The sequence below is a fragment of the Mustela nigripes genome, chromosome 17 (genome assembly GCF_022355385.1).
Source record: "Mustela nigripes isolate SB6536 chromosome 17, MUSNIG.SB6536, whole genome shotgun sequence".
NCBI lineage: Eukaryota > Metazoa > Chordata > Mammalia > Carnivora > Mustelidae > Mustela > Mustela nigripes.
This window is the reverse complement of record NC_081573.1, coordinates 43,159,190-43,186,862: the sequence shown is the minus strand read 5'-3', so window position 1 is coordinate 43,186,862 and position 27,673 is coordinate 43,159,190. Positions and strand designations below refer to the sequence as shown.

Genomic DNA, 27,673 nt, shown 5'->3' with positions numbered 1-27,673 from the left:
GCCAGGTAAAATGCTGTCACTCAAGGAGGAAGCAAGTGCCAACTTTTAACCTTAGCTAGGACTCACTAATCGGCCAGTGATTTCACCAGAGACCTTGCCCATCCTCAGCAATTAAAAAAAGTTAAGCCGCGGGAGGTTCAGTTACCAACAAGGGGAGTCTGCTGTATACTCCAGGTCCAGAGGCAGCTGGGACTACTTACCCTGTTTGAGTTCCACTGCCAACTATCTTGACAGAACTATTTGTATCCCAAGGACCTCTTCTGAAACTGGAATAAAACCAGTTTAAGTACAAGGATAAAGTAGTTCAGAGATAACCATCATTATGTGAGAATCTTTATTTTGACAAATAAGTGCAGTATAAAATATTAGACCTGAAAAGTAAAAAAAAAAAAAAAAAAAAAAAAAAGTAAAAATAAATATGTTTACAAATTATTGTAGAAAGAATACAAAAGGGTTAAAATTCTCAATGAGGAAAAACCAAAATGTGTCCAGTTGTATAAAGGCTCTTCCCTTGCAAGAAATGGGGATAAAGCTGAAGACCCAGTTTGGTTTCGCTGCTGAAAAAGGTACAAAATAACTTAGAAAAACCAGTCGAGGTCAAACGTTGTGAGCCCACTACTTGTACCTGCCTACTCTTGATTTGAGCAAAGTTGATAACCACAGTGCAAGGCAGAACTGCTGGTAGGACAACGCGGAGTTTTCCATGCAGGAGTCAATCCTACCTTCACCTTCAAGTAAAAGCTGAAGAAAAACAAGCCCTTAGTGAAGTCTGAGCTCTGCAGTTGGCTGACCGGATTTCCTCCATTGTAGTGCTCAAAATAGTTTACTTGGCCAGCAAAAACACGGAAGAGCCTGGAACAACTGCCTTTAGTAAATGCCTGCTGCCTCTTCCAGCCTTAACGGGTCAGGCCCAACACAACCCAGCAGTCTTATCAGAAGCTCGAGGTGTATGTGATGCAGTGGTGTTGGCCGCACCCAGAAAACCCTTGTGTTCATGGGAGATGAAAGAAAGCACCAGGGTTTGCCAATCTGTGGCTCAGAGCACACTTTGTTCCTTTGTAGGAAGCACCTGGGCACACTAGAGGCTTGCCCCCTCAAGTCCTTGTCTACCTTAGTGCTGGTTCTGAGGGCTTAGCAGCCCCTACTGAGAATGGACATTTGGAGAGGGCAAGCAGGCACGCATGCAAGCAAATATCCACTAAGTCAAAGGCTTAGTCGCGATCCCAGGTTTCAAACCCAAGAGCTGAGAATAGTCTGTGGATTGCAAAGCTCTAGAAAATGCCTTCCCTCTTGTCCCCCAAAAAGCAGAAAATCAAAGCCTCAAGGGGCACGAGAGAAAGGAAGAACCTTAGGATTTGGGAACCAATTCCATCTCTGAGTTTGGTTTCCGGGAAAAAGCAAGCAAGTGCAATAATGACTTGGCTCTAAGGATTCCCTGGAGAAGCCACTGAGGATAATGCACAGTCTCAAGGATGACCAGCTTGGATTTGAGGCTTCACTTAGGGAATACTGAAAAGCTTTCCCTGGAGATGATTGTCAAGAACTGTAGCCTTAAAGTCATGCACGCTTAGCCAGCTGCTAAGGAATCTGTCCAAGCAGTTTCGAGATTGTAGTTAATTTGGTCAAAGGCTCCTAATCGGTTTTTTCCCCCACCTGCTGAGGGTAGGGGGGCCTGTGGCAGAGGGGCCTGTGAGACCCAGGCTCTGCCTCAGTTACCATCTTGAAAAACTTAACCAATGAGAAAGATGGAAGAGGTGACTGCATCACCTCGAAGAAAGCAAAGGGAGGAAACTCTCTTAGACTCATTGGAGTTTGAGAGAGGAATTCAGAAGTATTCAGGGTGAAATTCCTGAGCCCTCACTTCCTTTCTGAGCATGTTGGGGTTTCACCTTCCTGGGAGATAACTAAAACATTTCCTCTCCCCAGCGGAGATCAGACAAGCTCATCTAGATGTCAGGCAGTTTCCAGGCGAGACCCACTCGGCCCAAGACCTCCTTACAGGCCCTGGCCTTTAGCACCACCGCCATCTTTGTTCCTCCTGGCTGACTTCAGTTTCTAACACAGATACATACACACACTCAAAAACAATTCAGTGCCAGCTCCCTGCTAGTCTAGCTCATCCTTGGGATGTGGAGATGTGGAATGGAGTATGTCCCATAATAAAGCACCATTCCTGGACCCTGTTTTCTGATGCCCAAAGATCAGGCTTCTGGGCCTTGTATCTTAGGCACAATCTTATTGCATTGATAGCTAGATGTGGGGATGGGGGTGGGGACACATTACTAGCTGGTCCAGATCTCAGGAGTTCTCCCACCACCACTAGTTGTGTTCAGATTGTGTGGGAGAACCCCTTGCCACAGGCTGTCACTTAGCTATCAGAAGTTGCCACTGATGGGAACTAAATGGTTTAGCACACTTCTGGGTCCCCTTTGGATCCTGGGGAAGGAGATGGAATCTTTCCCAGAGGCCACCACGCATTGCAGAGGCAAGCAGATGGATGGTGTGAAAACAAGTCTGTGGCCCCTGAGCTGGAATGGTGGGGTCTCCTGTAAGCAGAACTGCCCCAGACCATATAGTACAGTCACTGTTCTTTGCACTGCAGACTTGGCCTTTGGACCATTAATACACTAAAACAGCACACCCTCCTCCCTCCCACCCCATCTTTTCTCTTCCATTCCCCTTCCCTCCCTTACCCATTGCACTTTTCCCACTCTGCTTGGGGGGCTGTGTCACACCTCAGCAAAAGCTAAGCTATACTGCTCTGGCTTCTTCCCACATCGCCGGGCAATTATGGCCAGATACAACATGAGGAGGGCCACCCAGTAGCAGCCGTACAGGATGGCCCCAGAAACCAGGAAGGCTAGCTCTGTCTCACTGAACAGATCCTGGCAATAAGCTGTATAGGCCAGCCCCCCTAGAAGGACTGCCACCCAGATGGACACAGGGATGAGGCCAATGAAGTTCACCACAATGGTTTTTCGGCCAGAAGTGCCCCAGCCAGACTTGTTGATGGTAGCAATGGCAAAGATCTTGGCTGGCAGGAGGCTGGACATATAGAGAAGGGAATAGAGGGACATGAAGATCATTTCTGCATTGCCCCGAAGGAAGCAGGCATAGGTAGCCTTGATAATGCCCACCAGCTGCACTGTCAGCAGGAAGAGGAGAATATTCCAGATGCGGCCTCGGTAGAAAAGCTGTATTACCGTGGCAATGAGGAAGAAGGGGAAGAAACCTGTGACCACTGATTCGTAGGTCATCCAGAGGTGGTGCTTATGGAACCACAGCGAGTTGTAGAGCCACTCCCGGAAGTAGGACTTGCTCCAGCGTGTCTGCTGGTTGAGCCACCGGAGGTACTTGGTGGGCGTCTCTGTGAGGCACTTGGAGCGTGCTGTATACTTAGTCCGGTAGCCGAGGCTCAGGACCCGGTTGGTGAGGTGGCGGTCATCTCCAAAGCTGCACTTGCTGCCTAGGAACTTCTGATGGTACCAGTCCTCCAAGAATTGCTGGAGGAGGCTGTTGCGGTACATGCCCAGAGGCCCACTAATGCACTGCACACAGCCAAAGTAGGACTGGCAGGCCCGCTCCACATTGAAGGCCATCCAGTACCGCACACTGCTCAGGAAGGAGATCCACGAGTCATACTTGTTGAGGATCTGCAAGGGAACCAGAGATGCTGGGCCTCCTCACCTGGGGCCTTGAGCCCCGGGAGAGAGACACCTGAGGCCCTGAGGCCTCCTTTACCCTGAGTCCTGCAGCCCACTGCTCAGTACCTGGCCATCAGTCCTGACCCAGCCAGAGCTGGAAAACCTGAGGCTCAGAGGAGCCAGCCCTACCTACTCACTCTCCCCATGCCCTCGTTCCCCTCTGCACGGACTGTCCCAGTGACACTGCTCTAGCCTTCAGAGCCACCTGCAGTCTCAGGAAACAGCTTGTGGTGGTGGCAGAGAGAAGGGCTTGAGAAGGGTGCACAGCACCCCCCAGGCATCTGTCCTACAGCCAACTGTCTACAGTTGGAAAGCTGCTCAGGAAGACCTGATCTGTTACCAGCAGTACCTTGGGAAGATCTGGCCCCTTAATCTCGCCATACTGCCTTCTCACCATTCAGCGCAACCCTTCCCTAAGAACAAGGCTTTCTCAAGGGTCTCACTTGGGAGGTGCTCATTGCACTACGGTCAACAAGCACCCTCTGTGATCAGTAGCCGCAGAACACCGAGCCCCTCCCAGCAGCATGGGCTCTGCTACATACCTGTTCAGTGATTTTCTTCTTCCTCAGGTTGAAAAAGGCCAGAAAAGAGATTGGGTACCTAGTGTGCCTTTTGATACTAGTGAGAACTATCCAAGAAGAGGCCCCCCACACACACACGTGCACTGCCCTGACACACCACAAACTCATGCACCTCCAAAATAATAGTCAAGATGCTCACTTCCCAGGCATACCCATTGGATTAGGAGGCAGAAAAGAGTCTGGACCCCACCCCCAGAAATCCCTCGTTACTGCTTACTTGGACATCTCCTCCGACTCCCCCTACTTGGGGGTCCTCCTCCAGGACTCGAAGCATCTCGATGGTGCAGGCCGGATCCAGCACGGTGTCAGAGTCGCACACCTGCAGAGGGAGTGTGTGGTCAGCCCATTTTGACCTCCAGCCAGTGTCCACCGCATGCTGCTCACCTCTTCAGGGCCATAACCACCCTTTGTAGGATTCACTGCCACCACTAGCAAAGAAATCTATGCTAAATAGAATAGGTCAGATGAATAACAAAAAGTAAGGAAAAGGAGAGTTTAGATACCACATTGACAGCCAACTAGGCTGACAAAAGAAACCCTGGAGACTCTGTCAGGGAAACATGCTTAGCGCTGGGCTCATTTTTAGCCTCTATAGGGCCAGGCTCCACAAAAATGGTCTCAGAACATTTCCCTGGAGGAGAAGGAGGTACACACTGAAATCAGATTTCGGGTACAGTGGCTAGACCCGGCTCAGCAGACACACCCGTTGAGGCCAAGAAATGGCTCTTGCCATGAGGCTGCTGCCCAAAGTGCTCTCCTAGACTAACATGGTCTTCCCAGTTTCAGCCGCTGATCTCCTGGACAACCCGCAGAGCACACAAGTGAAGGATGTATCCACCCGGCCCTAGGTACCCTGCTAATACCGCTGCAAGGCCCTCTGTGTGCTTTTGGCCAAGTGTCTAAGATCAGGGCATGGTATGTCCAAGGGCTGCTCTCACCCGGTTTCTCAGGAGCCTGCGTCTGGCACCTTAAAGCACTTGGCCACCCTGAACAGCTGCCCCCGACCAGAACCTCGATCACGTCCTCCCCACTTGCCCCCCTTCCCTCCGGAGGCTCATGGTCTGATTCTAGCAGGCGGCTCCCTTATTAGTTGAACCTGAGCTATGAGCACTTACCCTTTTGGCTGACTCCTTATTTCCTGGAATATTACTGAGTTGACCAGGCCCAGATAATCACTGGCAGAACAACAGAGCAAACAACAGTATCCCCAGATGAGCCTAAACCTTGCTTTGCAAAAGCCTAAAATCCTTTTAGTAAAGTTGCTAATGCCTGCAGGAAGGGGGCTGCCCCCTTCCTTGTTGGGTTTTCTCTTGCCAGGCTGGAAGGCATGGTGGCCAGAGACAAGCAGCAAGATGTTGAAAGGGCTCCAGATAAAGCCATCACTCCTGTTCCCTTCTGCCTCCCCACCAGCACACCTTGGGAGAAGGTGCCTTGAGAGCCTCAGGCCAGACTCCCACAGCCCCTTCAGCCAACAGGCCAGGCTTTCCAGTGCTTTTGGTCTCAGGGTTACTTCCTGCCCTGTCCCTAACCCATTCTTCACGCAGCTCAGCTTCCTTCACTCCAGGGTGGTCTTTCTAACAGATCAGGGTAGGGAAGTTAGAGCTCTTGTCCGCCTGGGTTTCCCTACTGGTTGAAGCAGGGCTATCTCCTGTCACACCCACAGCAGGGCTATTGGAAGACAGGCTGAAAGCCACCAAACAGGGCTGAACCCCAGGCTGCCCCAGGCAGTAAGCCCAGAGCCATAAAGAAAAAGGCTGGCTCAGGTGTGTGAGCCTATTTGTTGATCCACCAGAATGAATCCACAGGAAATGATCCGTAAAGGAAGATGTGTGGCAGGTTTAGAGAATTCTGTGCTACAAGGGAGTAGACAAAGTCCCTGTGGCTTGAGCATGTGCCAGGGTTCAAGGGCTTTTCCTGTGCCTGCTGAGTCTCCAGGAAAGCTTCAGTGGCCCTGTGATCCTAGATAAACTGCAGAATCAAATGCCTCAACATCCCTTCGTATAAGGCCCTAGGAAGACAGAAGGAGGCCAATGTACCAATTCATCTGAGGAATGCAACTTTCAAAAAAGCCCAAACCAAAACACCGGTGGCAAGCTAATTTTAGGTGGGTACAGTGGAGAACATTCAATGTCGATATACTCCACATGCCCCCAGCAAGACGGAGCTGGCACACAGGTGGACTGCCATGACAGCCATTATTCATTCACAGGATGGGCAAGACCCTCTGGCATGTACGGACAAGAAATGCAACAGAGAAGTGGACATGTGGGTGCTGGACCGGAAACTGGGGTTCTCAGTGCAGTTTCTACTTGGTACTGAAGTGTGTGAGCTTTTCATTAGTTCTTTCTAGGTTTTGTTATTTGAAAGTTTGGGAGCTGTGTTAACCTAATAACCTTTCCAGCCTGGTGTCAATGACCTTTTTGACTGGACACTGGGAAGAATCTGTTCAGGGTCCTAGCCATGCCAAGGACTGCTGCAGGATTAAGCTGCGGGATGAGCCACTGCTGTGTCCCTCCACTTCAAAATACGAATGTGACACTGGGTAGAGTAGGGCTCTCTGGCCCAGAACTGAAACAACAGTCGGGTGAGTTGAAGCATGATTTCTTCTGCTCCTTACCACACTCCTTAGGGACAGATTCTCCTCATGTTACCAAGGGTAAGGCCGAATGGATATGGTCAGACTGCCTAGGCTCAAATCCCACCTCTGCGCCTTACTGCTGTGTGACATTAGGCAAGTTACGTAACTTCTCGGGGCTTTCAGATTTACCTTCTATGAGTGGAAGTAGCAATAGTATTTATCCTCTAGGAATATTATGAGGGTTAAAAGGACTAATATGTAGGGATGCCTGGGTAGGCCAGTCGGTCAAGCATTTGCCTTCGGCGCGGGTCATGGTCCTGGGGTGGAGTCCTGTGCATCGACCTCCTTGCTCAGTGGGGAGCCTGGTTCTCCCTCAGCCTGCCACTCCCCTTGCTTGTGCTCTCTCTGACAGATAAATAAAATCTTTTTTTTTTTTTAAGATTTTATTTTATTTATTTATTTGACAGAGAGAGACCACAAGTAGGCAGAGAAGCAGGCAGAGAGAGAGAGGAGGAAGGAGGCTCCCCGCTGAGCAGAGAGCCCGATGCGGGACTCGATCCCAGGACCCTGAGATCACGACCCGAGCCGAAGGCAGCGGCTCGACCCACTGAGCCACCCAGGCGCCCGACAGATAAATAAAATCTTAAAGTAAAAAAAGAATTAATATGGGGTGCCTGGGTGGCTCATTGGGTTAAGCCTCTGCCTTCGGCTCGGGTCATGATCTCGGGTTCCTGGGATCGAGCCCCGCATCACGCTCTCTGTTCAGCGGCGAGCCTGCTTCCCCCTCTCTCTCTGCCTGCTTCTCTGATTACTTGTGATCTCTCTCTCTGTTAAATAAATAAAATCTTTAAAAAAAAAAAAAAAAAGAACTAATATGTATGAAGTGCCTACAATAGTGCATGGTATGAATTAGGTCTATCCACTTGGTAGCTCTTATTAGTACTGGGATACCAGGCCAGAGGTGCACACTAAGTCCCACAGGTAGGTAGAGAAGAACCAGGATTCCTTCCCTGGTCTTTATGACCCCAGGACTGCTGTTCAGAGCAGCATTGGCCTCAGTGCCCTCTGAAGTTCAGACGAAGGATGCACACAACACAAAGGACCTCAACCGGACCTAAAATCCCTGCCCAGTACGCCCAGCCCGACGGACACATGCACACCCTTCTGGTAAAGGTGCGCTTACCTGGATGTAGTCCACTGAATCGCCAAGAGCCTTGAAAGCCGTGTACATGACCTCTCGCTTGCCTCCCCATTTCTGCATGATGCACGAAAAGGTGCTGCCTCGCACCACATCCCGCACGCGGTCCATGCCCTCCTGCAGGCTGGCCTCCGTCTCCCCATCCCCCGCCTCATGAAAGTTGCTGCGCCACACGAAGAAACCAGCTTGCTCAGTGCCCCCTAGCACCTCGTGGAAGATGTCCAGCATGTAGGCATCCTCCTGGCGATTGCCATCCACCACCATAACCACCTTGAGGTCAGCGAAGGCGATGCGCTGGGCTGAGCGCAGGCACTTGCGCAGGTAGTCAGGGTCCTCCTGGTAGGCGGCGATGCAGAGTGCCACGGAGCGCCGCGACCGCGACGGCACCGGGAGTTTGAGCGGCCGGCCAGCCCGCCGCATCCGCCGGTGCTCCAGGAAGGCGAACAGGCTCTGGATGAGCAGATGCAGGCCCAGGATGGCCCCATACAGGCCGAAAGACAGGTAGTGCTTCTCCGTGTGAATGAACTGGTAGCCTGTCACATAAGCTGCCAGGATGCCGCCCAGCACCACCAGGGCAAACAGGCTGGTGCCCACCACACGCAGGGCTGTCATTAGCTGCACCGGCATCTGGAGGGAGACAGAGGGAGGTGTGGAGTCAGGCGGAAGGCAGCAGAAGGCAGCATTTCCAGTCAGTGGGAGCAGGGGCATGTTCTCTGGGCCAGGCCCAGAACAGGGGAAAGAACCCACTCATTGAAACCATTGCCACTGACTGAGCGGGACAAAGACTGTGTGCTGACTCAGAAGCCAGGCCCCCAGGGTTCGAATGCCAGCTCTGCCACTTACTCTCTCTGTGCCTCTGCTCTGCCCCTTAGTTCATTCATCTGTGAACCGGGGACTGCAGCACTAACCTTGTAGCATCTTTGAGGGTGAAATGGATTACATATGTAAAGCGTTTCGAGTAGCATATTTTCTTGTTAGACCAAACCCAGAAAGAGCTATCTGATCCCCACCTGGTGGACAGCGATCCTGGGATCTGCCTGACCCAAAGCTCTTCTAGGCGACCTTCAGGAAGGATGAATCCGAGGCCCCAGGCAGCTCTGAGCACATGCAGGGCCAGGGAGGGGAAACTGGGGGGTGACCAGGGAGGCAGCCAGTAGCCAAGAGCTGCTGCTGCTGCTGCTGCTGCTTTTTTTAAAAGATTTTCTTTATTTATTTGACACAGAGAGAGAGATCACAAGCAGGCAGAGAGGCAGGCAGAGAGAGGGAGAATCAGGCTCCCTGCTGAGCAGAGAGATGGGGGGGGGGGGCTGGATCCCAGGACCCTGGGATCATGACCTGAGGCTGAAGGCAGAGGCTTAACCCACTGAGCCACCCAGGCGCCCCTGGCCAAGAGCTTCTACCTGCTCTGTACCCACCAGGGTCCTACACAGAGGGAGGGGAAGTAAAGCACAGCCACCCATGAGGCCCATGAACAAAGTGGGGGAGGAAAAGGTGAGAAACAGCAGGAAACATAAGGTGGGGGGGAGGAACTTCTCTCTCTTGAAACAGCAAAATCACTAAGAGAAAGTTGCCCTGTGTTCTCTGCTATGTCACCTTTTTCTCATTTACTGTAGAGGCAGGAAAGAAAGGGAAAGCAACCGGGAAAAGCAGAGGAAAAGAGGAAATGAGAGCTGGGGTGCTGGTGCTGGTGAGCAGCTCTCCTGGAAACGCAGCGGTCAGGGCACCAGAGGGAACTGCAGCCACCACTGCAGCAGCCTGGGAGAGTGGCTGCTGGGATGCCCCATCCACTTGGTCCTAGTGCCCGCATGGCAGCTCCGTGCTGGTCCACCTGGCAATGCTGCCAGACTCCATCTGCACTCAGGCCTTAGTGCCGCATCTGCCCTGAGGAAAAGAGCTTAGTACTCAGCACTGAAGACTTGAGTGCTTGAGACACAGCTCTCTCCCCTTCTGACTGCTTGACCTCGCCCAAGTGGTCTGAGACTTTGGGTCCCCGCAAGGGGGGGTTCTAATGGTTTCTTGCTCCATAGGGCTCAGGTAAATAAATACTTTCCCTGTAATTAGAAGCACTTCCTGCTCTGAAGAACTACCCAAGTTGGAAGGCTAATTGGGGAAGAGAGGAGGGGCTGATGATGACAGCTCCCCACTCCTCATTCTGACCCATGCCTTCCCCGCCATTCCCTTTGCCACCTGCCTGATCTGAAGATTCCCATTTCCAATGCTACCCACCCACCCTCTACAGCCAACAGGGGGTCTCGCTTCCAAGCCAGCCCCAACTCTAGGTCTTACTGGAACCAACCCTTGAGCCCCACTCCAACACAAATGCACCTTCTTGCCAGGGGAACAGTGCCTGTGCCCCTACCACCTGCCACACAGGACAGGCGAGGAACTGCCTAAGTCGGTCTGAGATTCAGGCAGCAGCAGCATTCCAGCAGCTGCGGTCCGGAAAGTAGTGTTGGCAGCCTCGCGGCTTCGGGAAGCTCGGCCTCCAGGCGCTCTGCCCCGCCATTCCTGGGAGCCTGCTTCTTCTGCAGGACTCCCCGCCTTCCCTGGTAGCTCCCCACACTCGAATGCGCCTGCGGCTCAGGGGCCCCGAGGCCCTGCACCCCCCTCCCGTAGCCCTCTAGACCTTACATGCCAAAGGGGCGCCCCAGGACACCACTGCCCACCTGCGCTCTGGGAGAGGGCCGGGGCCGCTGAGGCCAGCCCGGCAACCTGCCGGGTGCTGGCGCCCCGCCTCGGTGCAATGCCGGAGGCGGTGCCCACCAGGTTAATGCAGCCGGGAAGGCACTCGCCAGGCTTCTCACCCCCGCCTGAGCCTCGCCTTCTGGCAAAGGCGGCGCCGGCCACACCCACGTGCCGGTTTCCCACGACTCAGCGGGGAAGGAACGGAAAACCCAAAAAATCAGTCGGACCAGGCCCTGCTCATCTCCTCTGGGCCCCAGCCACCTTGGCAAAGTGTGCCTGCAGACAAAGGCAGCATCTCCGGTGTCGTCGGCCCCTTCCTCTCCCGGGCAGGACCCCCAACCCCGCACACGAATTGGAGGCACTACCCTGGGACCCCGTACCCCACCGAGGACCAAAAATGTCCCGCAGCCAAAACCCCACGAGCAATTAGGTGCTGGTGCGGGCTCTGGCAGAGGCGCCCCAGCCCAGAGAGGGGGCCATGCCACCTCAAGCGGGGAGTGGGGAACCTCGACCACCTCTCACCCACCCCCATTTCGTTCAGAAGAGATCCGCTAGACCTCGGTCCCCGTAGGTAATGCGCACCCGGCTTCAAGGACACTACGTTGGGGGGCGCTCCCTAAGACACCTCCCCCCAGGTGACTGAAGGAGAAAACCCTCAGCCAAGGACGCACGCCGCCAATCTACACCCGAAACTTTGCGGGGTTGCCACTGTGCAGCCTCTCCAGCTGACAGGTGTGCCCTGCTACCGGGCCCACACGCGGCGGGATGGAAACTTGCGCACGGGGGCTGGGGCTTTTCCCCTTGCGCCTGGCCGGCCGGCCGCCCTCCCGGTCCCTCCGAGCCGGCTAGGGAAGGGGAGGCCGGGCCCGCAGATCCATGCGGCCGTGGCCCGGCTGACCCGCAGGGCCCAGAGAGCCCGTCATCTTGGTGCCGGACAGGTGCGAACCGCCGGGCGGGAGTGGGGGAGGGAGAGACTCCGACCAACCTCGTGCCCCGCACAGTCGTCCGCCCCCTAATCCATTCACAAAACAGAAGCCGCAAGGGAGGAAGGGAGGCGAGGCTGGAGGAGGAGAGGATGGAGGAAGAATGGGAGGAGGGGTCAGTGGGGAGGGGGCTGCAGGAACCACCGCGGTGAAGCCTGGAGACACCGCAGCCCTCAGCCGGCCTCCCGGCGCCGGACGCAGAGCCCGCAGAGGCTGAGGGCGGCAGGGAGTAGCCGGTAGGGGTCCGCCGGGCTCGGCCAGCGGCACCCCTGGAGCCCGGCGCAGCCCCCGCGCGCCGCGGCGCGGCCCGCCCCTCCGATGTGGCCGGCTGGCCTGGCCCGCGCTCACCGTGCCGCCGGCTGCCCGCGCTCCGGTGCTCAGCAGGCCCGCGGCGGCTCCATGCCCCTCCTCCCGCTCCTTTCCGCCGCCGCGCCTCGCCGCGCCTCTCTCGCCCCGGTGCACCGCCGCCGCCGCCGCGCGCTCCGACTGACGAGCGCCGGCCCCACGGAGCCGCCTTTAAGTACCGAGCGCGTCCCCGCCGGGAGAGGCGCCCTCCTCCGGCCCTAGGGCCGGGAAAGTTGGGAAGAGTGGGAGGGCCCCCCCCCCCGAGGGCCGCGTGGGGCACCCCCTTATTGGCTCAGTCGGAGGGAGCTATAAGCGGCCGGCGCTCGGCGGGACGCGGGGACCCGCGTGCACGCGGCTCCAGCCGGTCTCTGCGCCCGGGGAAGGTGGGTTCTCCCAAGGCGGCCAGAGGACGAGCTCCTCCGCGCTTGCCCCGGGGCCAGCTGCCCAGGAGGAGGCGGTCATTGTGCTCAACCTGGAACCTGGAGCCTTGTTAACTTTCAATATAACCCATAGGGACTTCCAAAACTGTTAACTCTCCATCTCTCCATTCCGCCACCCTCGCGCCCGGCTTGAAATCTACTCACTCTGCAAAACCTCCGAGGCGACGGAAATCTTCCCCCGACTGCGGCACGCGGAGGGGCTGTTCGCTGTATAGGGTACTCCCTAAAACCAAGACAGCAGAACCTTCCTGACCGAAAAAAAAAAAGAAAAAAGAAGAAAAAAAAAAAAAAAAGCTCATAAGAGTAATTGTCAAATATAAAAAGACTGTTCCAAGAAGGTGTGACAAGCTTAGCTTTAGATTCCGCAGTGGGGCGCTGATGACTTTAAGGGTTTGCAAAAGCTCCAAATGGTTTTGCAGGAACCTTGGAAGTTCCTGTGTCTTAAAGCCAAAACCAACTCCTCCTCCCCTTTTCTTACACCTTTATTTCCGACATCCGTAACCTCCTAAATCCCCAACTGACCTTACAGCCAGTGGTTTCCAGGACCCCAAAAGCTGCTGCTGGACTTGGATGAAATGGGGTGGGGTCAGGGAGAGGTAGGGGAGTTGTCAGCAGAGCAAGTTTAGAAGCAGTTGAATTAGACCCCGATTCCTAAATCTCGGAAAAACTTGAAGAGATAAAGACTAGTAAAAAATGAATTTACATGTCCTCCAAACACACAAAGATAATTTCCATCACTTCTATCCAAGCTGCAACAAATTTATAGCAACATTAGTTGCAGTCTATAAGCTGCTCCTCTTAGAAATCTTAGGGGCTGGGGCACCTGGATGGCTCAGGCAGTTAAGCCTCTGCCTTCTACTCCAGTCCCCACTCAGCAGGGAGTCTGCTTCTCCCTCGACCCCCTCCCCTACTCATGTGCCTATGCTCTCTCTCTAATAAATAAATATAATCATAAAAAAAAGGAAACAAAGAAATCTTAGGGGTTCAGGGACTTGCCTGCCCACCCTTACTCATGCTCATTGCTGAGTTCCTCAGGCACACAAAAACCCCTGGCAAAGACACCTGCTTCACCCCCTCACATCTTGCAGTACAGAAATCAAATCATTTCTTGCTTTGGCTTGAGAAAATCATCACTAATACACCATATGGTTTAAGCATCCTTTGTGTGTGTGTGTTTTTAAAAACTAGTATTGAATCCACAATGGGAATATGTTTTGAACCTGAGATGGGCCCTAAGAAGAGCTAATAACACATATGGAGAGAGGCAGCTTTGGATAAGAGGAAGGCTTTGGAGTCAGTTCTGCCACTAGCTGTGTGGCACTAACCTCAGTGTCTTCCTCCCAAAAATGGGACTGAGTATTTGACAGGGTTGTTACAAGAATTGAGGACACTGGCTGAGAGCAGGTGCTCAGTAAAAATTAACTCCGGTTATCCTCAACCAGAGGACGGCATCTGTTTGCCAGTGTTCTGGATTCTACAAGCTCATTCCTCCAGGATGTGATCCTCAGTGACCAGAAATTCAGAGATCAGTGTCACTGAAAAACACCTTGCCTCCAATGCATGATGGACTCCCCTAGAGCCCTGATCCACCTCCTCCACATCCAGGGGCATCATCACAGAGCCAGACACTGGAGGAGCTATCTGATCCCACCTCCCACCCAAATCTGAAATCTGCAACATTTTAGATCAGGGAAAACAAGCAGGGTCTTGGGGTGGGGGGACAAAAATGAATGAATCAGCCTGATGGGAGTGAATATCCCATTTGAAGATGTCCCTGTAAGAAGGGTGCAGGTACCCTCTTGTCAAGAGAAATCAGAAATCCAGATATATAGATAGAGAGCACCAGCTGGACGTGGGGAGGGAGAGAAAAGCGGACTCCCCTGCTGAGCAGTAAGCCCAATGCGATGAGGGGCTATATTTCAGAATCTTGAGATCACAACCGACTGAGATACCCAGGCGCCCAGAAATCCAAATTTTTTAAAAAAGTTTTATTTTGGGGGTGCCTGGGTGGTTCAGTTAAGCCACTGCATTCGGCTCAGATTGTGATCTGGGATCGAGTCCCACATGGGGCTTCCAGCTCCATGGGGAGGCTGTTTCTTCCACTGACCTTCTCCCCTCTCATGCTCTCTCTCACTCTCTCTCTCAAATAAATAAATAAATAAATAAAAGTCTTATTTTAGAGGGGGAGAGAGAGAGCATGCAAGCAGGGGGAGGGGCTAAGGGAGACAGAAACAGACTCCCTGCTGAACAGGGAGCTGGACAAGGAGGAACTCCATCCCAGGACCCCAGGATCATGACCTGAGCCAAAATTAAGTCAGCCACACAGGTGCCCCAGAAATCAAGATTTGTATGTGGAATCTCCTTATTTTTGAGTGTTGGCAACTAATTCAAATGTTGGGAAGGAAAAAAAAAAAAAAAAACAGCCCACAGGCCAGGCAAAATGTGTCTGTGAGTCATACACAGCCCACTGACTGCTTATAAGTGACCTGTTTAGAAGCTGAGAGAATGGAGCAGCCAGTTTGGAAAGATCCTGTCTGTCCTCAACACAACAGCATCATGACTTCTCTGGGAGCAAGCTTCCTGAGGTTGTTCCAGGAACATCTCATGCCTAGTTAATTTCTAAGGCTTCAACTTTGTCCCATGGGCTTATTGTCTATCTCACTCAGGTGGCTCCAGGGAGTTTTATAGGCGGTGGGCTAGTCAATTAAAAACTCCTAAATGAACAGCAGGTCCAGGTGCAACATCATTGGCTTGGCCCCCTGACTGGCTTCCCCTGAGAAGCAAATTCTCTTTTTCTGATCTGCAGAGCCAGCGACCCTGTATTATCAGATGGCAAGAAGAATCTTTACCTTTGTGGCCAGTCTGTGCTAGGGAGGATTTGCCTGTAATTAACAGCCAGTTTGCAGTGCCCTATTTGCAATCTTCTCTTCCAGGGGAGGAGGGCAGGCGAATCTTTAAGGGGCTGATACAATAAAGCTCAAGGTTATCTCTGCTTTCCACTGGGGATTGAAGAATAGGACTAATTCCACACCCACTCACTTAAAAACATGAATTCAGATGTTGCTGAACTGGCTCTTACATCGGTTCCGAAGGATAAAGCCTCCCTATTCAGCTCAGCAATAGAAAATGTGTGTTGCATTCCAACATTCATTTGACAAACACTGAACACCAGCCCCGAGAAGGGAATGATGCTTTGGCACCAGGAAGTCTCGGGCTGGTCCCTGTCACCTAGACAGTCATCCATTTTGAAGACAAATACCTTGAAAAGTGGCAGTTTATAATTAGATGTTGATGAGAGAATCCAGCTAGAAGAATTTGAGGATTTCAGGAAAGAGATCTCTGTGAGCTGGAGTGGGCTGAGCAGAGTTCCCTGGAGAACTTGAGCTGACTATGTAGAAAGACAAGAACATTCTAGATGGAAAGAAGAGCTTTAAGAACAAGAGCAGGTAGGGAGGCTTGGGTGGCTCCACTGGTTGAGGGGCCAACTCAGTTTCGGCTCAGGTCATGATCTCCGGTAGGGGGAACTTCCTCATGAGATCGAGCCCAGTGCAGAGCCCCTAACCCCAGCTCAGGCTCTGCACTCTGTGGGGAATCTGCTTGAGATTCTCTCTCAGCCTCTCTCTCTGCCCTCCCCCTGCTCCCACTCTCTCTCTGAAATAAATTAATTAATCTTTAAAAAAAAAAATGTACACTGAAGAACTTGTAACGGTACCTGCTCCAAGGAGGGCCTGACGAGTTGTAGCTGCTGAGGAGGAGGATGCTAAGGACAGATTCTGGAGCCTTGACTGACTGAATGAGGAGCTTGCATTTTATGTGGCAGTGATGGAGAATTCTTGAAGTCCGTGCAAGGTGGGAGTAAGTTACACGTATTGTCTGGGGACAGCTGAGCTGCGGTTTTGGGGGCTCAGGAGCGGGAACAGGTATCGGAGGTGTGTTAACAAGCCAATAAGCCAGAGCAAAGGGGTGCTAGGGCGGCGGGCACTGTTGGTGCTGTCCTCAGGAAGTGTCCCTGCAGGCAAGCGCTGTCACTCTCTTGGGCACAAGTGAGGGCCGAGATGAGGGGATCATCAAGAGAAAGAGACTTCTATCATTTGGGGTGTTCAAAGGGCCATTTGCCAAGCTTTGGTGGGTTTGAGGTAACTGAAGCCGACAGGTCCACCAACAAAGATTTCACCTTTCTGCCACTCTTCAAATCTGAACTTGTGAAGGGCTCAAACACCTTGCACCAAGAGGAGTCTGCCATCCAGTGTCCCTTATCACGGCTGGGGCTTGAAGCTGCGGGACAAGCCTGCCAGGAGTCAGGTGCTGCTCCGCTGCTCTCCTAGCAGAGCAGGACGGGGGCAGAGGGGCCTTCTAGCGCCACAGTGGCCCCCTCAGCCTCTGACCTCACGCTTCAGTGCTCCTCGATGGCATGCAGCCCAGGGCTTCCAGGGAAGCAGAGGAGACTGGGGGATGGCAGCCAAGCCAGCGCTCCAGGCTCCATCCCATCAACTTCTCTGTGCTGGCCATAATCAAAACCTCTTGAAGCTAATGATGGTGAATTTAAACTGGCCTCCAAAGAATAGCAGGTTTTGTCCCCCCAGCTGACTAAACAGGGCTTCCTCTTCAAGGCAGCTTAATCTGCAACACTAGTTAATACATAATTCCAAGTGGAAAGTATGTGCCTTGACGACAGCAAGGCAGCTATGACCCAACAAAGTTATCCTTTCATAACTTGCCCCTCTTACAGACAAGTACTCTGTAATCAGTACCCTTTCTGGGGGCTCTGTTTGACGAAGCAGGTGTAAGAAGTTTCAGTACCGCAGTTACAATGGTGAGATTTTAACTCCAGGCTCTCTCTCTCCCTCCTTGGATGGAAGAATCTTTTTCATTTCAAATTAAGGGGCCTCTGCTCTGCTGGCGACAGAGCAGACAGTGCCCACTAAGGGGCGAGGTTCTTTTATGCTGGCTGGAAGGTCAGGATTAGGAGGGCACACCAGAAAGATAACCCCGCGTATCAAACCAGACCTGGAGATGGTTTTCTTGGAATCCTGAACAGCAAAAGCTCTTCCAGGCCATTTTTCCTCTCTCTCCTTCTCCTAGGTGAATGCAGGGGGGAAAAGAAATCCAGAAGACAATTTTCAACCATAATCTCCTTCCTGTTGGGATATTGTGCAGCCACTAAGAATTATGCTCATGAAGAGAACATAGGAATCTGCTGAAATGCTTATGATGCAAGGTTAACTTAAAAAGGCAGGATACAAACTTGTTATGTATGAATGACTACATTTATGTTCTTGTTTTCTTTTAAATCCTATAAATTAAAAGGCAAGAGAGAAGTTCACTCAGATTATCAGGATCAGGTCTTGTCTGGGGTAGTGGAATAATAGATTTTTCTCCCTTTGCCTTTCTCTCTGTAGTCTCCCTATTTTCTATCAATATAATAATTTTGTAATAAAAAGGTACTTTAAAATGATATAAGTCCTGAATTTATACAATTTCCTCCTAAGCTGGGGCTAGGTGCGGTCTAGTCTATATTATACACGGATTCAAGTAAAAAGGGTTTGGAAACCTCAGCAAAGAAAGCGGTAAAGGGGCACCCGGCTGGCTCAGCAGGGCAGACTCTTGATCTCGGGGTTGTTAGCTTGAGCCCCACATTAAGTATAGGAATTACTTTAAAAAAAAGGAAAAAGGAAAGAACAGTCAAGTCAGGAGGGCCAAGATATAGACAGGATTAGTGGTAGTCAAAACATGAGTAATTTGCTTTATTTAAATCCTTCCCTTTGAGAGAATTTAGCAGAGAAGGAAGAAGTATGCATAGCTGTGCTAGCTCATCTAGCACCTTTAGTGAATTATAAAAAGTTTTCTTCCTGGCAGCATAGCTAGGAGCCACGGCACATGTGTTGTGTGGCACACCCCAGCGGGAGTCAGGCCCCATTTATCCCCTCATCCAGGATCGTGGTGATCCTGGGTAAGGGAGGGAGGTGCACGGGAAGATGGGCTCTAGGTGGACCCTGAAAGGATGCTTATCCTGGACCCCGCACCAACCCCCCCCTCCAGTGCGCACAAAACTCATTGTATCCAAAATGGACACGTGCACACTTGCTCGTTACACAAGCACACACCCACTTTCTGGACTTCAGTAGAACACAGTCCCAGTCTACCTTCCCCGCCACTGTATCAGCAGCAGGAGAGAAACAGATCCCTTAAGGTAACCTTGTTCCAAATTCACTGAGGTCTGGTTACAATAACATCAACAACAGTGTTTAAATGTGCCGGCATTTCTGCTTCAGTCCTCTTCCACATCATTAGTCATTGTCACAGAGGAGGTCAAAAGATGGATCTTCCATAAAACCAATTAAAGAAGAGCCAAGGGTGGGGGCAGTTTCCATCAACTCCTTCATGGGGAATGCCCTTCCCCCAATGAAGCATGGCCTACTATCAGATTTTGTCCTTAGCTAGACACCCCCTTAACACACACACAGACACATACTCACACACTTTTCTCACGAGGTAAACTAATGCAGGGGTTTTGGCATCTGGCCGCTGCACATTAGACTTCTAAAACCTTGGAGCTTTTCACAAAACATGACTGCCTGGTCCCTATCCCAGATCAAAAGAATCACTGGGGGTGAACCCCAGGCTTGATTTTTTTTTTTTTTTTAATTCGTTAGGTGATTCTACTAGTTTCCAAGGTTGAGAACGAACACATCCTGAGGATGCTCATCAGCTGAGATCTGCAAGCGCGCCGCTGGCTCCCGGAGGACTGCGGAGAGCCAGCCAACCCCGGAGGCGAGCTCCAGAGCGTGGAAGTGTCTGTCCGTTTTCCTCCAGCACCGTCTTCCTTTGCCACCCCTGTCCGAATTAACTGGCCTTAAAAACTGAACAGTGAATGAATGAGCTACCAAGCCCGAAGGAAAAAAGGAAAAGGAGAAAGGGAGAAACACAGAAGAGGGCCAGATGGGCAGATCAGTCCCCACAACTCAGCAATATACCTGGAACTGGATTGACGTCGTCTCTTTGTTGGCAAAGGTGCTGTCTGCCTTTTCGAGGAGAACTGGGGGGTGTGGGGAAGCCAGCCAGCCCTTGTCAATGGAAGGACACAAGCTGCCAAAACCTGACTTGGATTACCTTCCAGTTTCTAAACAAAAGAACTTCTGCACTTTGGGGGCTTTTCCTACCCAAAGGATGGGTTAGGGTAACGGATCTGCGTTGCTCTTTGGGAGCATGGAGTGCCCATGACCATATCTCTCCCTTGGTCCTGGCCTTGGCCAGGGAGAAATCCCTATGTGGATGACGCTGCAGCCTTCAACTCTGATGCTCACAGTTTCTTTGGGGGAGTTCGCTGACCCCCACCCCCGCCCCCACAGCTCTCTGAGGCATCAGCACCACCATGCTTTCAGCAAAAACAGCCTAATTTCAGGCTGGCCCTTCCCTTGGATTAATATGGTCACCACAGGATCTGAAGTTTTGAAAGTGCTGTGTGGTCTAATAAAGGTGTGTTGTATGTTGGGGTGGGGGAAGGCGGAGACGACTGTTCAAGCTCTAGAGACTCTGCCTGTGCAGAGCAGGTGGCTTTGTGCTCCCCAGCGCCAGGCTACCTCCGCGTGCGATGACTGGGGCTGTGCATCAGAAAAGCCCCACCCAGGCACCGTTCAGAGCAGACTTCAGTTCCAAGGCAGAGAGTGAAGATTAAATCTTACATCATTTAATAAGCCACTTAAAGGCCCCCGCCGCTTTCCACAGCTCCGTGGCAGAGAGGGCGCTCCTGCGGCTCGGGAGCTCCCTGCAAACTGCCCTCTGCTGACACCCACAGCTCTCCCTCTGCTGCTCTTGGGGGGAGGCAGGCGTTGGCCGACAGGCTGAGCCATAGAACTAGGGAACAGAAGAACAAGGTTCTCTGCCCTCGTGCACTCACATCTCCCCTTCCCCTGTCTTTTTTTTGCAAAAACTTTTGTGTCTGGACCTTATTTCTCCCTTCTGCAACAAAGGGCTGTTCATTCCGATCTCATTTTTTTTTTTTTTTTTTCCGAGAGAGAAGGTATGGAATAGAGCTATCAGTGTATACAAGCAAGAAATACAGACGCAACAGATCACAGTTTAAAACGATCCATTGTGATCATTCTGAAGAGGCACTCTGAGAACTGACGCCCTGCTTCCAGGAGATGAAAGGGTAAAAGAAGCCAAACCAAAACAACCGCAAACCTTCAAAGGGGATGTATCTGGGCTGTGACTGGATCTATGGGAAGACTTTCCATACTTCCTGTGCTGTACACATCTTGGCCATCTTGGGTGTCTGCTACCTTTGCCACCCCCAGGAAGAAGAACACACCTTTAGACAAGCAAGTTATGACAGCTGTTCAAGTATAAGAGCAGGAGGGCTGGGGCGTTTTAGCAGATCCCATCTCTAGTTGCTGGGTCAACAAAGAGGTCAAACACGAGACACAGAACAAATTCTGGTGTCTGAGCCTGGGTTTGGTGTGCGAGGACACTGCTCAGAGGGAATCATGGCTGATGTTTCGCTTGACATAAGTCGTCCATTTAAACAAGCAGGGAACCACTTTCCTGGTCCTCACTTACATTAAGAACACTTTTTTTTTTTTTTTCCTTTCACGATTTGGAAATAGATACTCTATGGGGAATAGCAAACACAGTGGTTAAAAGCCCAGCTTCGGGAGCCAGACTGCCTGGGTCCAAATACTGGTTTAGCTACTTATCACTGGGTATGTAATCTAGGGTGAGTAATTAGCCTCTTGGGTGCCTCACTTTTCCCATCTGTAAAACAGGGATAATAATAATACCTACCTCACAGGCCAGGTGGGAGGATTTAGTGGATTAATAGATCTCAAACGCACAGAAGAGCACAATAAACTCTTCACAGCGTGAGGATGCTGTTCAGTGATGTGGAATGTGTGGATGTCATTTGCTCTGCACGTTACAAGATGAACTTGACGCTCTGAAGGGCCGTCAGACCCAGTGTCCTCAATCTGGTTTGGGAAACGTGGTCCCTATCCTAGGGACACTGCAAACCCCTTGAGAGGGCATCCCCAAACAACCAGGGTATAGTCTCAGAACTGAGAGTCCAGTAAAAATAATTTCTGGTTTTTAGTAGGCTGTATGCCCAGCCTGGGGCTTCAACTCACAGCCCCTAGATCAAGAGGCATGTCCTCTACCAACAGAGTCCACCAGGTGACCCTGGCAAGAATCCTTTTTAGCAGACCTGTAGAGGCTCAGGATTTCTTTCCAGGAGAGTCCTAATAAGCTAGTGAGTACACCTGCAAAGTGTGTCATTGTGCCGCCATCAGTGGTTTGGGTATACTGAACACTCCAGCCCCTGTGGCTTGCCCAGTCCTTAAATTGTTTAGAGCATGGTCTCCACACTTCTGCTGTGGAGAGTGAACCGGTATCTCATGGGTATTAGAGCAATGCCGACTGAGGAGAGGGGAATGTAGATCAGCACACACTTTCTGGTGGACATGGTGGTACAAACATTTAAAAATGTCCAAAGCCAGGCACCTGGCTGGCTCAGGAGGTACAGCATGCAACGCCTGATCTTGGGGTTGTGAGTCTGAGCCCCACACTGGTTGTGAAGATTACTTAAAAATAAAATCTTAAAAATAAAAACTAACAATGTTCAAAGCAGCACGATCCAACATTTAGACCTCTTAGGACCTATCCTGTAAAAACGCTTCAGTATGCAAAGAGGTACATTGAGAGTTCCTGAAGAATCACTGGAAATTAGAAACAGCTCAATGGACCATCAAGAAACAAATGTCTACACCCGCTGTAGCTCATCTACACTGCAGGAGACATGTGCCATCACAAAGGACAGGGAGCTGTGAGTAGTGACAGGACAGAGTCTCGTAAAGACATAAAACTAAGAAAAAAAATATGTGGGACACTATTTATGGTTCAATCCTATTTTGGCTTTTGAAAGCAGTAATGCAGGCCTGTATTCATTTTGGAGAAGCGTGAGAGGCAAGAAAGATCTGAAGGGACACTGACGACACCGCCAGCGGTGATCCTGGGGTTGGAGTGGAGGTGAAATTGGGCGCATTTTTCTTTTCTTTTCTTTTCTTTTTGGTTACATGTATTACATTTGTTAGAGTTGATGTATTACATCAACATTATAACATCATATATATATATATATGATGATGATCAACATTACATTTGTTAGAGTTGATAATAACATATGTGATCGGAAAACACACTCACATACCCGGACACAGCCAGGTATCCGTACTTGAGGTCTCAGTTGCTGGCGGGCATCCTCAGAGGCGGCCCAGGGCAAGCACAGGGTCTTGGTTGGCACCCCTCAGCATGTGTCGGTGGACATCAGACTCTATCTTCATGGGACACACATGCTCGGGCTCACCTGGATATATGAACCGTGAGTTTTCTTCCCAAACTGCATCTATACTCATCTGGAGGTTGGGGAGGAGGCTCTCTAGTATTTAACAAACGTTTGAGAGTCTGGCTAAGACCCAGGAGACCAGGGGTCAAATCCCACCACAGGGGAGTAACAGTAGCTGGCCTCCCTGTTCCAAGAGGCTGTTGTGAGAAGCAGGGGAGGTTTTGGATGCAAAACGGCTTTCCAAATGACAAGGAACGCAGAGCAACTGCTCTTCCTATGCTGTGTCCCACGGGGCCTGCACAGGGTCACAGGAGGGAGGACAGTCCCTGAGCCCTCCTGGCCGCACAGAGCTCCGGAGTCCGGAGGAAGAACCCTACGTAGAGAAGGACAACAGCGGACGACCCTCTGCAGCAGCGGGCACGGCCCCCTCCAGGGCGGGTGGTGAGGGTCTGGGTCCCCTCCTCACCTGCCAGCATGCAGCCCTGAGCCCCGCCAGCAGGGAGGAGTGCCCCAGCCAGCGCCCAGGAAGACAGCTTCCCAGCCCCCAGCAGCACCTCCGTTCCCAGCTGGGGTGGCGCGCACTGCAGTCAGCCGGCGGCATGTGACTGCAGAATGTCTGCAGGACTTGCTGGAGGACACAGCAGCCCAGGTGCCCGCCGTCAGGCACCAGCGGCTACCGCTACCGCTCCACAGCCTGCCTGGAACTCGGCTCTCCTCTCCCCACCCTCGCCCTTACCACCGACATTCCGGCTGAGATGCTGCAATTCTCTGCAAAAAGACTACAGAAGCCAGTTGGGTTTTGTACAGGTCACATGAATCATCCCCCAACTCGTTCCTCCTAACGGAACCGCTTTCAGGTGCCTCAGCCATACCCCTGCTGAGCAACCCAGGCAGCAGGCAGGTGAGGCTCTCCCAGACCAAGGGTGTGGGGAGGGGGTAGACCGGCTTTCCAGAGAAGGGGGGTGGTGAAGAGATGGGGCTTGCCACTTCGTTGTGATGGAGGGAAAAAACCCTTGGGGCTAGAGGCATTTTCCATATTACAGCTTTCAGCTATGTGGCCTTAAGCACTTGACAAAAAGAAGCTGAAGGGGCTGCCCCCGCCTCCTTGCTGAGAGCGGTCTGCAAGGCTCCACGGGTCCGGTGCCCCGTACCCAGCCCCACCAATTCCCCTTCCCTCAAGCTCACTGCCCTGGAGCCAGCCTGGCCTCCGGCCCGTCCTCAAACCTGCCGGACATACTTTCAGCTCCAAGCCGGTGCACTTGTCCTTTGCTTTGTCTGCAATGTTCTTCCGCCAGAACATCTTCCTGGTCACTCCCTCGCCTCCTTCGGATCTGTACGCAAATACCAACTTCCCAGTGAGGCCCTCTCTAAACAACTGATCGAGAGGCGCCTGGGTGGCTCAGTGGGTTAAGCCTCTGCCTTTGGCTCAGGTCATGATCCCAGGGTCCTGGGATAAAGCCCGGCATCGGCATCGGCATCGGCATCGGGCTCTCTGCTCGGCAGGGAGCCTGCTCTCCCCACCCCACCCCTACCTCTCTGCCTTCTTGTAATCTCTATCAAATAAATAAATAAAATCTTTAAAAAAACAAAATACAATAAGTAACTGATCGAAACGTACAATCCGCACCCACCTTCCTGACTTAATTTTTCTCTACAGCATTTACCCTCACTTGACATTCTGTCTCCTGTACTGTTTATCTTCTTTATTATCTGTCTCCTGTACAACAGGAGCTTCCCCCGAGGCGAGTTCAGTCTGCTTTGCCCGCTGCAGTGTTCTCAGTGCCTGGCACGGCATCTGGCACACAGTAGGTGCTCAGTAAATGGGTCTCACCGTGGCTGTGATTTGCTCTGCTATCCTCCAGTCCCTGGCACCTTGGCCCTTCTACGTAGATGGGTGAGCAGAGCCACTAGGAAGGGGAAGGGAGGAAGGAGCGAAGTGAAGAGGGGAGAGGAGTATTAGCAAGCGCAGAGAGATGGTACGGAGCCAAGTGACGGTCAGGAGATTTCTGATTAAGGAACAGAGGGCTTGTAGAAGGGCACTTGCCAAACAGGAGGAATCACACGGCAGAGAGGGAGATCCTCCAGAAGACTCTCCAGGAAGGCACCTGAACAAGCAGTCGAAGCTCAGGAAGTAGACGTGGGGCTTGGCTGCAGCCTTGTCTCTTGCTTTGGAGCCATCCTCTGTAGGCCAAGGGGCTACGGACAGCAGGCCTGGAAACAGGAGTAAGAAGCTGGGAAGGGAAAGGAGGGAGATAGGGCAAGACGGGGCCAAGTAAAAGACCACACGGATGGCCCGAGGGAGTCTGTATGGCGGACGGCTGGGCAGTGGAAGGGACCAAAGGGGAGAGGCCGAGGCAAGTTCAGTAGGACTGCAAGGGCAGCAGAGAGAAGGTGGGTGGCCTTGAAGGAGGGGAGAGACGGGAGCAAGCTGGGGGACACTGCTGTTACGTGTTCCAGAGAACCAGACACACCTCATGGGCCCTGTGGAGGGGGGCATCATTGCTGCTCCTCCACGGGCCATGGATTTCTGTCCCTCTTTCCTTCTTTCTTTCCTTTTTTTAGTTTTATGTTTTTATTAGCCCTAAGTTCTTTCTTTCTTTTTTTTTTTTTTAAGTTTGCTTATTTTTTTAGTAATCTCTAGCCAACGTGAGGCTCGAACTCATGATCAAGAGTCACATGCTTCTCTGACTGAACCAGGCAGGTGTCCCTATCCTGAAGTTCTTAATTCTCATGCTCCTTCCCAAGGATGGTAATTTATACATATAAATACTACACACACACACACACACACACACGCACACACGCACTAAATCTGTAAATATAAGCTTGGAAACTTTTTAATATTTTGGTCATGTTTAGGAGGGTTACATTATGGTGTCTTTCCCCTGAGTTTGGTAACAAGGTCAGAAAAGGTTATTCTTTGAAATGGAATCCATGAAAATCAATAAAGAACAGATGCTTTTAGCCATTTGCCAAATAACTCAAATTAAGAGGCAATTTATAAATGGTGATACAGGGACTAGCATGCTTCCCGAGGCACTCCCTAGGAGAACAGGTTGTGAGACTACAGAGTTTCTCAGTCTAATCAAGGTGATCAGTTAGGATCTATCTTCAGAACTGGAATGCACTTAATGCAAACCAAGTTAATCTAATCACCTAACGTATCCAATCTAATGATCTAAAGTACATTGTGTGGAGTCTAGTGAAAGGCACGCCAAGAAACAAGAATTTTCAGGGTATATCCAGCTGGTCCAACGGAGATTTTTCTCTGATCTAAAAACTCCAATCCTGATTTTCTACATCCTGATTTGGAGAATGGAAACAAATCCAGCTCCCCTAGCTGAATGATACTATTTCTCAAAAACATGTAATCACCTTTGTTCTAATTCTTTGTTTACTAAACTAGCTTATGATCTGTATCTGTAAGAAGGCCACTTTACTTATTTATTTGAAGTATATTTATTTTAAGTAAGCCCCATACCCACCATGGGCCTTGAACTCACCACCCTGAGATCAAGAATCGCATGCTCTTCCGACCAAACCAGCCAGGCGCCCCCGAAGACCACTTAATTTAAAGGAATGCCTACCACAAAGGTTCTAAGCTAAGAACCTCCTCTGTAATCTGGCCAGACAGAAAGAGCCTGTTGTTAACTGGCATATGGGCATGCTCGTACACAGCTCCTTCAGTCACCTGTGAGATATGGGAAGTTGTGTTTTGGTTGCCCTAGGCCTGGTTACCCCAGGGAGTGGAGAAAAAATTGTGTACCTAGCTCTGCAAAGCTGAGGACTGGTCGAGAAGCTCCGGGTTAACCTTGTCAAGGTGCTGACATCAGGGAGGGCTTGTCTGAAGCAGTCAGCCTGTTTCTCCTTTTTGTCTTCTCTCTCTCTCTCTTTTTAAAAAAATTTATTTATTTGGGCAAGGGGACGGGGGGAGAATGCAAGCAGGGAGAGGGGCAGAGGGATAAGCAGACTCCTTACTGAGCAGGGAGCCCAATGTGGGGCTCGATCCCAGGACTCTGAGATCATGACCTGAGTCGAAGTCACGCACTTAACCGACTGAGCCACCAAGGTACCACTTTGTCTCCTCTTTTAGCTACAATCAAATTCAGTGGCCACAATATATAAGTGAGTAAAGAGGAGTCCACACAGTGCTACATCTGACATGATTTCAATAAACATGGCACCACGTCACCAATACGCTATCCACTTTCCAGTACACATTTAATCAACCCATTGTCTAAGTGTTCCTCCCTCAAGAAGCAGAGGACCAAATGCAAAATATAAACTCTCTCATCTGAGATGTTTGTGGCTCTTTTGTCCTATAATCAGGGCAACTGAGTGAAAACAGTAGCAGAGGGAGTGAAGAAAATAGCTCAGGGGGACAAACAAAGGGCTTACCCTTCATCTCTGGAAGATTCAACCAGCTTGATGCTCTTTTCTGGAGTTCAAATCCTCCTCAGTGCATTAGCTTTCCATCTCAATAGCGGAAGACCAGATTCAGACCTGTTCTCTCTAGCCAAAAAAATTTTTATTCCATTTTGCATGTTTCGATAACAGTTTCCTTCCCCTCCCTGCCTCCAAATGCATTTGTGTTCTGATCTGCCTCTCGAGCAGCCAAGGATGACCAGCTCTGGCTGCTCTTCATTATTGCAAGGAAGAACAATCTCACCACAGAAGAATAACAAGATATATGACACATGTGCCACTCAGGAGGGTGATCAACCTCTTCAGTTCAAGTGACAAGAATGGCCAATTAGTCAACTTCTACCAGTCATGTTAAAGATACACTTCCATCAAGTAGACTTTCTTCTCTAAATGCCACA

General features: G+C 51.2%; 1 protein-coding gene across 2 annotated transcripts; it reads right to left on the bottom strand.

Annotated features, from left to right (window-relative positions):
* Positions 1–9: 9 nt before the first annotated feature.
* On the bottom strand, positions 10–27,602 carry HAS3 (hyaluronan synthase 3). Of its 2 annotated transcripts, XM_059382421.1 has the most exons (5): positions 27,249–27,602; positions 12,659–12,762; positions 8,047–8,688; positions 4,503–4,604; positions 10–3,653 (listed from the first exon to the last, which is right to left on the bottom strand). In XM_059382421.1, exons 1-5 carry the CDS (start codon positions 27,253–27,255, stop codon positions 2,730–2,732), a joined length of 1,779 nt encoding a protein of 592 aa, XP_059238404.1. In that variant the 5' UTR covers positions 27,256–27,602; the 3' UTR covers positions 10–2,729. The 2 variants fall into 2 exon arrangements, with proteins under 2 accessions (XP_059238404.1, XP_059238405.1); XM_059382422.1 differs by lacking the exons at positions 12,659–12,762; positions 27,249–27,602 and adding an exon at positions 12,078–12,190.
* Positions 27,603–27,673: the final 71 nt, after the last annotated feature.